The sequence below is a fragment of the Larimichthys crocea genome, chromosome XVII, assembly GCF_000972845.2.
Source record: "Larimichthys crocea isolate SSNF chromosome XVII, L_crocea_2.0, whole genome shotgun sequence".
In the NCBI taxonomy this organism is placed as follows: Eukaryota; Metazoa; Chordata; class Actinopteri; family Sciaenidae; genus Larimichthys; species Larimichthys crocea.
The window spans coordinates 13,034,622-13,049,746 of NC_040027.1; the positions used below are offsets into that span (position 1 = coordinate 13,034,622).

Below are 15,125 nucleotides of genomic sequence, written 5' to 3' on the forward strand. Positions count from 1 at the left end.
ATGGCTTCAGGCCATAAGAACCATCTGTCCCAGCAGTCTTTGATTGTTGGTAAATTGTGGTTTCTGGCCTGCTGAGCTGACTGTTTTAGGCTGGAAGGGTCAGTCTGCTTGTTGGTACAGTGTGGTTTCTGAATTAGAGAACACGTAAAACACACATCCATCACAATATTCTGAGGTTTTAGAGGTTAATGGGGAATGAGAAAAATGATGGTGAGTGTTTTTATGAAATGCACGGTCGGTGTGGTGTAGGTAATGTAGCTTCTGCAACAATTTACTGCGTGATAATAACCTCTAATTAATGGATCTGTTTTCACAATGATCAAATCAAACTGACACATCCACTTTCTTACATAAGCACAAACAAAAACATTTAAGCTCATGTATTGGGCATTTTATTCTAATGTGAAACATGTCAGTGTTTTCCAAAATGTTCTAATTATTAATCGTCATACTGTGGCATATGCCAGAGGCTCTCAAAGCAGCATTATGTAAGATTTGGTATTTTTTGGCGATTTGGCATTCTCAGTTTCAAAGTGCAATTGATAAATGAGGACAACTGTACACATGCATTTGTTATGATTATATTACTTATGATAAAAAAAAAAGCAAGAACCTCAGTCAAACATCAAGCAAGTGCAACAACACAAGACATACTTACTAGTCCAACAACAAGACGTCCAGCTCGGCGTCTGTCTTTCAGACTTATTTCACAAATCTCTCAACAACGACTAACTACTAATGACTACGACTCTTGTCCGACGGCTTCTTTGCAAGGTCACTCTCTTTTTCGCTTCTTACCATCTTCCATTAACGTCCTCTTTAGTCTTTTCACCTCTGTCATTATGTCCATAGAGGCTGCTAAGCCTGGTTACATTGTCCCCTTGCACAGCTCCTGTTCGGGCATGACACTGGCTCTGCTCCCTGTCAGCATTCACCCACAACCTGGGCCTGAAAACCTCCTCTTCTTCTTCCTGGTGGTCCCAAACGCCTGTGGTACAAACACCAAGCTCTGAACTCACAGGCTGGGCAGCCCGGCTAACAAACTGAGCTAACATTAGCTAACAGCAGCTACAGTTGGCAACAGTTTACTTCACTGTCCTCTGTTACAATCAGGAAACTCTGGTGTGTGACTTAGTCCTGTAAAATGTTAACGTACTTCTCTCGGGTGACTGTACTATGTAACCACAATGTTACATAGTACAGAAACAGACGTACACCACCTGATTACATGTCAGTGTAACATCAAAATGATTTATCATTTAAATATTTATTTATTTATTTATTATAATTATTTAAAGTCTGTTATTTTATGATAGCAAAGTTACACATAGTTGCTTAAACTCAACAATACTGACATAGTGAGATAACATGGTAAGGGCTCACAGATTATAAAGATTTCATTGCATCATTTTCATTCATAAAATCATGTCCAGCAACTTACACATCTCAGATGGATGCTTTTAGGTTATCTATAATATGCTTTGGGGGCCTTTATGTTATATTAATAAGAAGCAGGCTCTGAGTTTACATGTATTACTACAGTACACTGTCTTTGCAATGCTGGGCAGGCCGGCAGAGCAGCCTTCTTGAATGAGTTGCACAACAGACAAGGTACTGTAGCTTCTGGTTACAAACTTTTTTGGACCAATCAGGACGCCGCTTTTCTTTTTCTGCAGCAGGAGCAACAGAAGTTCAACCTGGACCGCTTCACGAAGAAACTATCTGCTCTAAATAACAAACTGACAATGCCTATTCACTACCGCTGGCATATCTAATAGCCAACTAATTGTCATTGAAGGAAACGTTTCCGAGAAATGACAATGTTGGGTATGTATGTGCCAGACAGATTTTCTCTGAAATCGTCAAAGGTCCAGGATGGAATCGGTCTTTACACGGCGAGGCGAGTGAAAAAGGTTTGTTGTTTCTGAACTGCGCAAGTTTCTGTGTAACTTTGTGAGCAATTCAAATAGTTTTAGGTAGTTTTCTTTTTTTTTTCTTTCCTGTTCGCCTTTTTTCTCTCTCCTTAAAGCCTCTGTCAGGGTCTCAGTCTCAACCCAAGGCTCCTCTGACGTGAAGTGCCACGTAGCAACAGAGACTCCAGCTTCTCGTTCACTACATAACAATGTGTTCATGTCGGCAGAGGAGCGTCAACAACAGTGCATACTAAAAAAAAACAAAAAACGTGAATGTTACATCTTAGCAGCTTGAAACTTTTTTTATTTTTAAAAGTCATCTTTGCAGAAGTGCACTGCTGTCAGGCATGTAGGAGGAGTGTGAGTGTGTTCAGGATGAATGGATGAATATAGAGAGATGTGCATTTAGATTTAGGAGGATTATTGTTGTTAAAATCTAAAAGCAAAATGAGGATGGACTATAAGCCCCCCTCTCCTGGAGTTTTAGGCATTTTCTGGAAGGTTTAAGGGAAAAATGTCCAGCACTGAAGGATGCATTCACATGTCATACGAAAGAGTAGGCGTGCCCACTATCCGTGCAAGAAAAAAAAAAAAAAAAAATCAGAGTTTGGACAGTCCATGTCGTGTCCAAGGGTTTAGTATAATTCATTTTGGCCGAACAGTGTCTTATTGAATGTTACATTCAGCTTATTTTGCCAAATTACAGACATTTCTGTCACACTGTTGTCAGACATATAAAGAAGGAGAAGAGAGATGTGTTCAAATGCAGGAGGATATTGTTAAATTAGGTTAAGCAACATGAAGAACAAACTGTGACTAAGCCCCCTGGATTTTTTTTATTTTTTTGGCACTTCTGGAAGGTCTAAAGGAAAAAGCACTTAGGGATGCGTTCACATGTCATACTAAATTCTAAAAATCATGGTTTGGACAGTCCACTGTGGTGTCCAGTGTTTTAATATAATTACTTTTGGCTGTACAATGGTAGGTCAGTTTGCAAAAGTGCAGGCATTTCCCCACTGCTGTCAGAGGAGCAGTGTGAATTTATTAGCAGGATGAATGGGATGTAATTCAAATTCAGAAGGATGTTGTTGTTCAGATCTTAAAGGACCAGTTTGTCGAATCTAGCAGTTGCTGATTGCGACCCCCTTGCCTCAACCCTCCTGTCTAATGTGAGGGAGTAACTACTGAGGGAGAAACATGTGAAAGGCCCAATAGAAACCAGTGTTTAGTTTGTCCATTCTGGGCTACTGTAGAAACATGGAAGTTCAACATGGCAGACTCTGTTGATGAGGACCTGTAGATATAAAAGTCTCAGCACAATAATTCTTATTTTCAAGTGATTATACACCAATGAAAACATAGTTATGCATTTGATTTTCCACCATCTTACACACTGGAATTTTAAACAGGTTGAGGATAAACGTGAATGCAATACATCAGTGTTTGGACAGTGAATGTTTCAATATAATTCATTTTGGCTGGACTATGGCATCATGTTTGATTGGATGTTACATTGTTAAACCTCTCCCACTGCTGTCAGAAATATAAAGAAGGAGTGTGAATGTGTTAGTTCAGATGTGTTTGTTCTGTAGTAAAGTAAAATTGAGGATGAACGTGAATGCAACACCAAGAATACGCTCTGACTAAGCCCCCTGGATTTTTAAAGCATTCCTGGAAGGTCAAAAGGAAAAATATCCAGCCCCGAAGGATACATTTACATGTCATAATAAATAATAGGCGTGCCCATTTAGCTGCTTTACCCAAAAAAAGTCCACTGTGGTAATATATTAATTTAGTTCATTTTGGCTTTCAGTTTGCGTCATGTTTGACGAATGTTTGTTTGTTTTTTAAAGGGAGAAAAGTTTGGCCCTTTTGCAGGTGAGAAAAAGCTGCCGAGTGAGCTGGATGAAAGCTCGGACACCAGACTCATGTGGGAGGTGAATGCACGTCCATTTACACACTTCAAGGTTTTCAACATTCAACATAACTCTGTTAACTCTGTTAAAGGAAGACTTGCTGTTTAGCAAAAGTCACTCGCAGGTGACTTGTTATCTTGTTTTCGAGTTAAGTGGTGCACACAGAATGATGTAAGCTTCATTAAGTGTATAATGTGGTAATAATTGCAGCTTGTATTGCAAATAAGCACAAAACAAGACATCCTTTAATCACAGGACAGCTGTGGAAGAAAGACACAGCTGTTTGCAGTTCTGTCCAAAAGACGTTCCCAGTTTTTTTCTGTGATAAAGAGAACATTTAATTACATTGCAGATCCATTAACCATACTGGCTGACTTAAAGCCACTGAAGTAAACGCTGTGATGGAGTTATCTGTAGCTGCCACATTTGCGAGCTGCAAGCCTGCGCGCCCGATTAGGTGTCCATATGAAAGGCCAACACACTTTGATGCACAGAAACCATGAGACCAACAGGAGAAGAATCAGACGTTCACTTCTGACAACTCATGCGGTTATTGTTTTCTTTCCAGGTCCGTGGCAGTAAGGGAGATGTGCTGTATATTCTGGATGCTAGTAACCCACGCTATGCCAACTGGCTGCGGTTTGTCCATCAGGCGCCTTCGCAAGAGCAGAAGAACTTGGCAGCCATACAGGTACATTTCCTCTCAGCAGACAATGAAACCCTCAGACTTACCTAAAAAAGAGAAAGACAAAGATACATTTTACAGGCAATGCACATCTGACAGCAGAAGCTAATGATTTAAAAAAATTGGCTATAAAGAGACCTCGAAGAGAGACATGTACTTCTACTTAGACAGGTAGAAGATAGATGACATAAATACTAGATATGTTACAAAATGATAATCAGTGGTGAGAGAGTGAAGAAGGAACTTTTATAACGAAATTAGGTAAAAGGTGAAAAGTGAAAAAATCAACTTTACATTGCGAAACTAATCACAGTAAGGGTGCTTTCAGACAGGATCAGGTGCTGCAGTGAGTGTCTATTTGTGCTGAATGTAACCGCTGTGAAACAATCAGGAAATAGCTTTTTATTTCTCTGATTAACCGGCTTCATCGATGCCAGAGCTCGCTCACTCTCATTCACTGTCTACGTCTCTCAACCAAAAGATGAAATAAACAAAGCCAGAACCCAACAGGTAGAGTATCAGAGTTTAGTCCGTGAATCCACCTGGATAGTCTCAGTTTCAGAGACGTTTCAGGCGGACTGTGAAGGGTTTGACCGATCTGATCACCAAAAAGCTGGATCTAGTTCAACTTCTCAGCCTCAGGTCACTGCGTTTTTTGGCAGACACCACTGTGGTCCGCACGGCCACAGCCAAAATGCACAACCCCCACACAGATGAATGGAAAAAGCTGCGTTTTTTTCTATTTAAATGTGGCCTAATATGTAAAATTGGGCAAGAGGGAGGAGAGGAGATTTCTGTTTTCTGTAAATATCTCAGTACGTTCAGGATCCATAAGTTTATCATGGTAAATTGAGACTTTGTGCAGCTGAACTGGAAGACGGTTTAATACAATAGCAGCCTTTGTAGCAATTGTTGAGTTATTGCAGCCAGAGGGAATAATTCACTTTGTCATTTAGTTATTTCCAAAAGACTACAAGCACATTTTTTAACGTTATTAAACTGATAAATGATGCATCAACAACAGTAGTAAGGCCTATGAAAACAAAAACATCTGAAGAATTTCCAAAAAGACGACCTCTTTAAGCATATAAGCACACAGTGACACACACAACCTCAGCGCACTGGATCTGGGAAACGTCACCTGCTGTGTAAAAGATAAAAAAGATTATTTTCTCCTGAAAAATAGAAGTGGGATGAAGAGGAGACGAATATTTCAGGTCTAAGCTCCAAGTTCCTGCCATTAAGACGCAGATGTCCGAAGTGATTGGTCGTTTAAAGGTCATCCATGTGTGTTAAAGCTCTGTGTTCCATCAACACTGACATTTATTGTACAGCTTTCCTCTTCTTAATCATTATTTATGTATATTTAGAATCGCATAGTTAAAACAAAATGATGGTTTGATTTTATTAGCATGACCTTTGAGGACGAGAGAGTTAATGACAACATTTTTAAGAGTTTGAGATTTTGACCTATGGCCTCAATCTGGTTTAACGGACTGTTGTTTGGATGTAATGAGTTCAACCTTCAGCCTGTTACTCAACAGTAACACAGTGTTCATTACCATAAATGGATATGACTTTATTTTAGCACGAATACTCTTCTCATTAGCTTCATTCTTTTCAAATTTGGCATCGTTAACATTGCATGATTACGAGGTAATAACCATGTTGTTGTCTCTCAGGATGGAGAAAACATCTTTTACCTGGCTGTGGACGACATAGAGACAGACACAGAGCTCCTCATAGGCTATCTGGACAGCGATATGGAGGAAGAGGAGGAAGAAGAAGAGGAGGAGGTCATCAAAGATGACGACGAAAACAGTAAAGATGCCAAACATATTGTTGAAATGGGTACAGTGGAGTTATATTCAAAGAAAATCACGCAGAAATTACCGTATTCACCTCTTAGATGTCTGCTCATTGTGTGTGTCCCACATCTCTTTAGAACTAGTAATAAAGAAGGAGGACCACCCCTGCTTGCTGTGTGAGAGCAGTTTTCCCAGTGAGGAGATCCTGGCTGACCACCTCCAGAGTCTGCATCTGAAGGACTTCAAATGCAGAAACTGTGGCAAGAAGTTCCCCATCAAACAGGCCCTGCAGCGCCAGTGGGTTTTCTGTTCCATCACTTAACTGTTGTAGCGTAGTTTCATTTAAAGTTTGACTCTTAAAGCAAAGAATCTGCAGGTAATTAAGAGATCTGAAAAAAGTATTAAATCAAACTGGCAGAATGTTACGGTAAAAGAAATTCAGTTTTAAAGGTATTTCTTTGCTTTTGATGCAGAAACTGCACCAGTTTCATCAAATTGAGACTATTACTATTACAGATTTTTTTTTTTTGGGGGGGGGGGGGTTAAATAAGAAAATTGAAACCACTCTCCGTTTCTCTCTGACTGACTGAACTCTGAATGACGCCTGGTTGCTCAAATGAACCGCCTGTAAAGACATCTACCTGTCAATCAAAGCATCCACTCTGTTAATCCTGCATAACTTTAAGCTTTAATATAATTTGAAGAGATTAGTTCTATATAAATTCACCCTCAGTACAGTTGTCATGAACGGAGAAATTAGCTATAGAGAGAAAAACTGTTTTTTGTACCAGGCTGTAAACATGAAGTTGGGACATTTGAACATGGGGACTTATGGAGACTGACTCAAGTGGACGTTTGAAGAACTGCAGTTTTTGGCACTCCTGTATTGGCCACAGAGGTTGCCGCTCAGTTCAAATCTACCAAAATCTACCTAACCGACGTCTGGCTGTTGCTTTACATTTAATGTACAGACATGAGAGAATGGAATCAACCTTCTTTTAAATTCAAACACATTTATTACTCAAAATCTCAATCTATGACTTTAATTAAATTCATATATTTTTCTAATCTGATGACATGAATGTCTCCTTTATATCTGCTCCTTTTTCTTTTGTTTCACATTCACCCTGACATGTTTCATTTCCTATTTGGTGCCTAATTTGTTTTTTATTTTGAATCCTTCCCCAGTGTTTTGCATTGTTCTGAGTCACTGGATCCGTCAGGTGACTCTAAAGCGCACCAGTGCTCCCTCTGCCACAACACATTCAGCTCTGAATCCAGGTAACATACATCACCCTAAGGGGAATTTATAACCTGGATACGGTACAATGCACACATGGCCATTTATTTTCCAAGAAGCACAGACAGATAGAGTTCTTTCTTCTTTTTTTGTATCTGTATCTGTGTGTGTGTGTGTGTGTGTGTGTGTGTGTGTGTACAGCTTTGAACAGCATAAAGAAGCCTGTAAAGGAGATGCCAGGTTCATCTGTAAAGCAGAGAGCTGTGGTAAAAGATTCAAGAGCAAGGACGCTCTGAAGAAGCATAAAGGAAATGTTCACACAGGTTGGCATCTCTGTCTGTCTCTGCATGTCTTTATGTCTCTTCCTAACACACACACGTTAACGCGCACATCTCTTTTTGCTTTTTCTTTTTTTAAATGTCATGTAATGGAGTTAATTGCACATTAGCAGCCTCAGCACTCGAGGAACTGCAGTAACAGTACTTGACCTCGATCAGTTAAAATCTCTGCGATGTTGAGACACATCTCTAATTACTTGTGCTACATAATTGCTGACCTGTGTGTTCTGGGGCGGCTCACTTTTAGATAATTGGACTTCCATAGCTATTTATGATGGGATGTAGGGCAGCGGGGATCTGTGCAGCCTCATACGTGAATCAAGCATCAACCCGTGATTAAGACATTCGTCTCAGAGGCTGATGGAGCTCTGATATCTGGGCATGTGTGTGGGCGAGAGGGGAAGTGGATCAAACTCGTCAGATGTGGGACATGTGATTCAGATGGGGATAAGGGGAAGGTGGGATGTTGGGTTCAATGGGCCTATGATGAGGAGAGTTCAGTAACTGATTAGCCCTCTTTGGTAATCAGTCCTGCAGGTTAAGTTTGACCATTTTTCATCCACTCTGTCTTTTCTTTCCAGGGAGTGCACGTCGGAAACTTACATGCACCATATGCAACAGAAAATGCTCCTCCTCTCTGAATCTACAAGAGCACAGAAAGGTGAGACTTCACTGTACGGCTCACATTATCCTGCCCTGATAGCGCGCATCGGATCTGAGAGGATTTACTCAGCTTACTCAGTTTTGCATGATCCATTTTTAAAGTGACGTCTTACTTTGTGACATCCAGTGGAATCCATCACACTCTTTCTGTAACCCAGTCTAACCTCCTAATCTTGCAGTCGTCTCTGTTTCCTGAGCTCCCAAGTTCACTTTGTCCGGTTACTCCCTCTGCCTTTATGATCAAGTTGTTACAAATTTATTCTGGGTGACAAAGAGCTGAGGGGCGGTGTCTTTTTCACTGGCTCATCTCACAGGTCTTGTGAAATTTAAGAGGCTCTGTTGGCAGACAATAAGGTTTTAACCTTGGCGTCAGGAATCTCTCTCTAGCTGATGGATTTCAGATGAACTGGGCTTTTTATATAATATTCTGAAATGTTTTCACACAAATAGATATTTGTTTTGGTACGGTGTATTGCCAGTATCAGCCTTTGTTGTTCATAAAAGCTTTTATATTTGCTGTTTAGACATCTAAGAGCGGACAGTTCTTTCCAGGTTACACTGCACACATTGCACACAAAGTAGGCTAGTATGTATTTAGAGATGTGATTTCAATACAATCACATGCAATGGATTTAATTGCATTAAATAATTAGCAAGAATGCACAAGACTGTTGTAGGTAAGCCTTTCTTTGCCAGTAATCTGAAGCTACGTTTGTACTTTACCTAAAAAGAGTGGTGTGTAGTATTTAGTGCTTTAGCACTAGTGGTGTAGTTGCGATTGCATCCGCCTCGCCTCACCTCAACCTCTTCTTCCTAGCATGAAGAAGAAACTATGGTGGCCACAACATGTGCAGAAAACACAGTGTTTAGTTTGGACCAGCGGTATCTGTAGATATAAAAGTCTCATTCTCACGTAACAAAAACAAAACATTGTTATTTTCAGGTTATTATAAAATTATGAAAACATAATTATGTATTTGTTATTCCATTTCTGCCTTATGCTCCCTAAATCTCACACACAAATCTCACAGATATTTATTTAAGATACGATGATAAATAACATTTTCGATGATGTTGGCCACTGGATAATAATGCAAGTTGCCTCCAACACTGGTTGTAATTCATTAACTAACATTCTTCTTAATTAATTAATTATCTCAGCTGATAATTGTGAAATTTCATTTTCTGTTGTCAACATCCATCATCCAGATAAATACACCTCTGCCTCCTTATTCATCGGCAAGCCGCTGCCAAACATTTAAAAACCGCCTGGAAGTCGTGACATAGTTCTGCAGTGCATCATTTAATCTACTTCACCTCTCTGTGAGTCTCCAGTTTCAGATCTCTAGGGTATTTTAAAATAGGTGTATGTAATATTCCTATGTGGCCTCTTTATGTGTGTCTGCTATCATGCGAAGCAGTGCACTGTTGTCTGTTATAAAATCAGAGATCTGAACACAGACTATGTTTCTATAAATGTAGGTTGGCATTACATCGTTACTGACAAATTTCCACATTTATTAAAGCCGTTCAGAAGAATCTAATCCCCCTTAAAGACAAAGTGTTATTATAAATATGGCACATTTATGCCAAAACAATATGTGGCTTCTTCTTATAGCTTTATTCGAAGACATTTGAGGCGTTAAGTATTATTCTTGCAGAGGAGCAATCAAACTTTCCATAATGACACGTTAACTCCAAAGCAGCTTATAACTGCCATTATCATCGTTTAGCTGAACAAGCTTTCGCGGTCGCAGATGTGACAAGAGGAGCTGCTTTGCATTAGCATATGCTATTGTAGCTGTACGCCGGGGAACTATTGAATGTTCAATTATTGGAGCGATGCTCTGAAGCAGAAAAAGGATTGAAACTTTTCATCACTTTAATTGCTTTTCTGTCCGTAGACATCAGTCTAATGAAAACGGACAAGATTTGGTTTCTGTTGCCCGCCACAGATTGTGATCCTTCAACTTCTACACGCTCTTTAAGTTTTTAAAAATATATCTGCAAGACCAAGAACTTAAACGCCCTCTCTTTAACTCTTCTGTTGCAGGTACACGAAATATTTGATTGCCACGCGTGCGACAAGAAGTTCATCTCTACAAATCAGCTAAAACGCCACATGATCACACACTCAGGTAAGAAAATGCTGCATCAAATACGCCTCTCCTTAACTTTACGCACCAGCTCTGTTTAACAGAATGCATCCGTCTCAATCTTTCAATGATCAGAGAAGCGACCGTATACCTGCGAGATCTGCAGTCGCTCGTTCAAGCGCCTGGACCAGGTGACGGCTCACAAGATCATCCACAGCGAGGACAAACCGTACAAATGTAAGCTGTGCGGGAAGGAGTTTGCTCACCGGAACGTCTACAAGAATCACAAGAAGGTGAGCGGATGCGGTGATAGTGTTTAGACTTTCATAAGAATGGTGATTATTTTCTTTATTCAGCCTTGTGTAGCTGATTGGAGTTTGCTGAGAAAAGGTATTAATTGAAAGTCACTTCAAAGCTTGAATTATTAGTGAGGCTGTAATCAATCAGGGTCTCGTTGGTGGCTGTTATCTGTGGGGTCTCGGGCCTGCTCCACCCCTGAGGTCCCTCATGTTTACTTTTGGGATTGAGGTGTCACTCAGACAGATAGGTCGGGTGTGGGGGGCTGTGGGGGTAGAAAAACAGAAGCACTTTGAACTCAAATCCCCTCGAGCTGCTTGTCTTCATCGGGTCAACAAACCAAATCGGCTTCGGAGCCTTTTGCATGATCTTTTCACATCAATTTAAGAAGCTTCATCCCCACTGAGACAGGAGGCGGCTCTGATTACACATTATAAACATTATGCTGATGCTGCTCTGCTCCCTCTGCAGACCCACTCTGAGGAAAGACCCTTCCAGTGTGAGGAGTGCAAAGCTCTGTTCCGCACCCCCTTCTCTCTACAGCGTCACTTACTCATCCACAACAGTAAGTATGAGTGAACAACTGTGTCTTCTTGACCCTGCCCTGATTAATATACAGTATATATCCATAAGTAGAGCTGTAATGATTAGTCGATTAGTTAGCATGAGCCACAGGAATGCATACTCCATGGACGACTACTTGGACACGATAGAGAAAACAAAGCGGTACAAAGAGAGGTCAAATAAGCATAGAACCATTAAGTACAAGTATGTGAAAAACAGATGTATACATAAATATATATATTATATATGTATACAAGCCAAGTGTTCTGTAGACTAAACAAATACAAAGAGCAAAGCAATACTAGATTACTTTATATACATGAAGTGTGTGGTTATGTACAATATAATGCATGTATACATGTCTATATACTGTATACACAGCATGCAGGGTTGTCTTATGTCCTGCAGTTGAAGCCCAGATTTTAGATTTCATGTTAGAAATATCCTGACATGTCAAGTTATTATATTTTGTACATAAAATGCAACAACTAAATGAGCTCTATGAAATACGTAAGAAATATATTATAATAGTTTCGAGGCGAAATGACCTTCCATCTTATTATCTCAGAGAAGTAAAGTTTTAAACCAAAAACCAGCTGGACGTGCTCTAGATGGTCTCATATTTTCATTGGCTTCCAACTCATCCTTACCCCTGTGGATGCAGCCATTAATAATAGAAGTCATAACTGTATCAAACACCGCACCAAGGAGACTTCAGAGTGTGTGTTCAGGTTGACCGGCGGTCCCTGAGTGCTGTGGCCCAAGCACAAACTTTCTCCCCAGACAGTCGAGCCTTGGCAGGATGCAGCGCTGCTCCTCAAATTGAACCAGATAACAAAGAGATTGTAAAGCTCAAGGCATTTCCTGCTGCTGTCTCAGGAGGCAGGCTATATAATACCAGGGCTTGTATTATGTATCAAGTTCTAGACAGTATGTGGGGCGGGAGGATCGAGTGTGTGATTTCACTGTAGGTGAGAGAATAGACATGCCAGTGAATAAACATGGCTGTCTTCATGAGTTAATGTTAGCTCTCTAGCGACTGTCTCACAGTGGCAGAATGAAGCACAGCTGTTGTTGCGTTTTCAGGTGAACTCTTTTTTTTTTTTTTGGAAAGAACATTGTAACCTCATTCTACACTCCTCCTGATTTTTTCTGTGAGGTTTGCTCGTACAAAATGTTCAAGGTCGGATTCAACAAACTCTTTGTAGCGACTTCTTTGCTGCTGAGAAGCTGAGACAGAAGACAGACAACACCTGTGTGACGTGCTGTTTCAATTCAAAAAGACAAAAACTTAATCCAGAATATGAAGCTGATGTGTGCAAAAGTGAACATGAACACATTCCTGCACCATGCAGGTGAACAGGTGAACAAATAGACAATGATTATTTCCAGTCCAACTACGGACAGTATAAATATGGGTGTCGTATCTGTGACGTCACCCACAGGTTTCTGTGAAGCTCAGTGTGTGGTGGCTCTTGCCGTCGGCATCTTGGCAGTCCTGCCTCTAAATATGGAACGATGGTGGAGCTGAGGCGGGCTGAATGAAGCTCAAACAAGTCATCTGTAACAGCACCCACCTGTCAGTCAAAGCAACCACGTTGTTAATTATGCATAACTTTAAGCCTTAATATAATTTGAACAGGTGAGTTCTATAAAAATTCACCCTCAGTACAGTTGTCATGAACGGGGAAATTAGCTACAGAGACCAAAACAGTTTTTTGTACCAGGCTGTAAACATGTTCATTTCTGCTGTGAAGTTGGACATTTGAACATGGGGACTTATGGAGACTGACTCGTTCTGGAGCCAGCCTCAAGTGGACGTTTGAGGAACTGGCACTTTTTGGCACTTCTGCATTGGCTTCACTTCACAGCCATGGAGGTTGATACTTGGGTCCAATATACATGACATACCATAATACTGAACCGTAAACAAAGTTAAATGACTTCTACACTCTTAAGTAGACAAACGTATGTCCTGTTCGTGAGGAGGCCTGGTCCACTCTAGCAGGTGACAACCCAACACAATGAAACAGTCAAGAAAATATGAATACATACATGCATGCCATCATACAGTAGGAGATGTTACACTGTCAGGTGTTATAATGGAGGATGATCCTGGAGAGCGATTTAGATCTACATATAGACCCTCAGGCAGCTGTCAGTGAGCGAACAGCTGCTGAAGTTAAATCATGAAATATAAAAAACAAAAAATGTCACACCTGCCAGTGAAACTGCAAGCCAAGATCAATTTTACACTAAGTTTATTTCAGGTTTTTATTTTTATTTTAGTTGACTTCCCCGTATGCGCGGCTCTCGTCCAATTAACATGCACGGCACATTCATGCGGGGTCAGATGTCAGCCGTGAGATCTCGAGAACAATCCCGCGAACGTATAAATCACTATCTGTCCGTGTCTGTGTAGGTGCATGCATGGTTCAACACCAGACTGAAGCCCTGCTCCAAGTCATAATGAAATCTCTATGCGAGGGTGTCGTTGACATTAATTATGATCAAGTGAACGTTGCGATTTGATTAAAAACACAATGGACCTTGGGCTTTCGCTGGTGTTCCATTTTATTGAGCTGACCATCACCGGCCTTGGTAATAGGAGAACGAGTACAAGCTTGTAAGCATTTGCTCCTGCCAAACACACACACACACACACACACACACACGCACACACACACACACTCTCTCCAAACTACTCTGTGGAAATTGAATGATCTCCATATAATGGAAACAACTAGTCTTCAACAATAGAGGCTGTTGTATGGAGGCAGAGAGCAGAGGCGTGAAGGAAAACATCAGCCTGCGCTCTGTGAACAGCTGAGATCGTGCCTCCGTGCGTCTGAGTACTGTCTGTCTGGTGTTTTAGTGCTTTTCAGTGGAGTGATTAATAAAATAAGGCATGTTTTTTTTTTTTTTTACAGAACCATTTGACGTTCAGATGAAACATATGGCGGAGCAGTTTGTTTTACTGTTTCCCCTGGGATGTCAGCTACAAATACACAATAAAGGCTTCTGTTAAAAAAAAAAAAAAAGCAGGACCAGACCTTTCTAAAGACAGTTGTTTGGGATTGTCTGGTGCAATGAAACACCGCTCTTTGTGTTTCTCTGCCCACACAATCGCCCCGGTGAAATTGGTTCCCCTCTTGCTGTGCGTGATGACTGTGTGTTTACAGCAACAACAATAGATTACTGGAAATGGCTCTTACAAATGTTCCCCTGTCCTTGCCGCAGGTGAGAGGACATTTAAGTGTGACCAGTGCGACGCCACCTTCAAGAGGAAAGACACGCTCAACGTCCACATCCAGGTGGTGCACGACGGCCATAAGAAGTATAAGTGCGACCTGTGCGAGAAGGCCTTTGTCACTCCTTCAGTCCTCAAAAGCCACAAGAAGGTGAGTGAAAAGAGCTGGAGCCAGACAGACCTCAATCATAGACGGTGATTGAATGTCTGCAAGGTCTCCCACTTTGTCCTGCGACTGAGTTCAAGCTGCATTTCTGTTGTGGTTATTTGAACATCACTTATGAAACCTTCTGCATTTTGAGTTAAAGGTAAAAATGAAAACATTCCACTAAGTCGCAGCAACAGATTTTCCATC

At 40.8% G+C, this 15,125-nt stretch overlaps 1 protein-coding gene across 3 annotated transcripts in view; it reads left to right on the top strand.

Annotated features, from left to right (window-relative positions):
- Positions 1–1,660: 1,660 nt before the first annotated feature.
- The window catches only part of prdm5 (PR domain containing 5), a 35,855-nt gene continuing 22,390 nt past the window's right edge, over positions 1,661–15,125 (top strand). For 2 of the 3 annotated variants that reach the window (XR_003464008.1, XM_010730981.3), the window contains exons 1-12: positions 1,661–1,913; positions 3,767–3,850; positions 4,398–4,520; positions 6,197–6,365; positions 6,460–6,619; positions 7,511–7,603; positions 7,764–7,885; positions 8,482–8,561; positions 10,617–10,701; positions 10,795–10,952; positions 11,428–11,521; positions 14,761–14,921. Coding sequence is in view for 2 of the 3 variants with exons in the window: in XM_010730981.3 (XP_010729283.2) it covers positions 1,815–1,913; positions 3,767–3,850; positions 4,398–4,520; positions 6,197–6,365; positions 6,460–6,619; positions 7,511–7,603; positions 7,764–7,885; positions 8,482–8,561; positions 10,617–10,701; positions 10,795–10,952; positions 11,428–11,521; positions 14,761–14,921 (1,428 nt within the window). In the remaining variant the exon portion in view is untranslated. The remainder of the gene's footprint in view (positions 1,914–3,766; positions 3,851–4,397; positions 4,521–6,196; positions 6,366–6,459; positions 6,620–7,510; positions 7,604–7,763; positions 7,886–8,481; positions 8,562–10,616; positions 10,702–10,794; positions 10,953–11,427; positions 11,522–14,760; positions 14,922–15,125) is intronic. The other variant, XM_019278241.2, reaches the window with a different exon arrangement.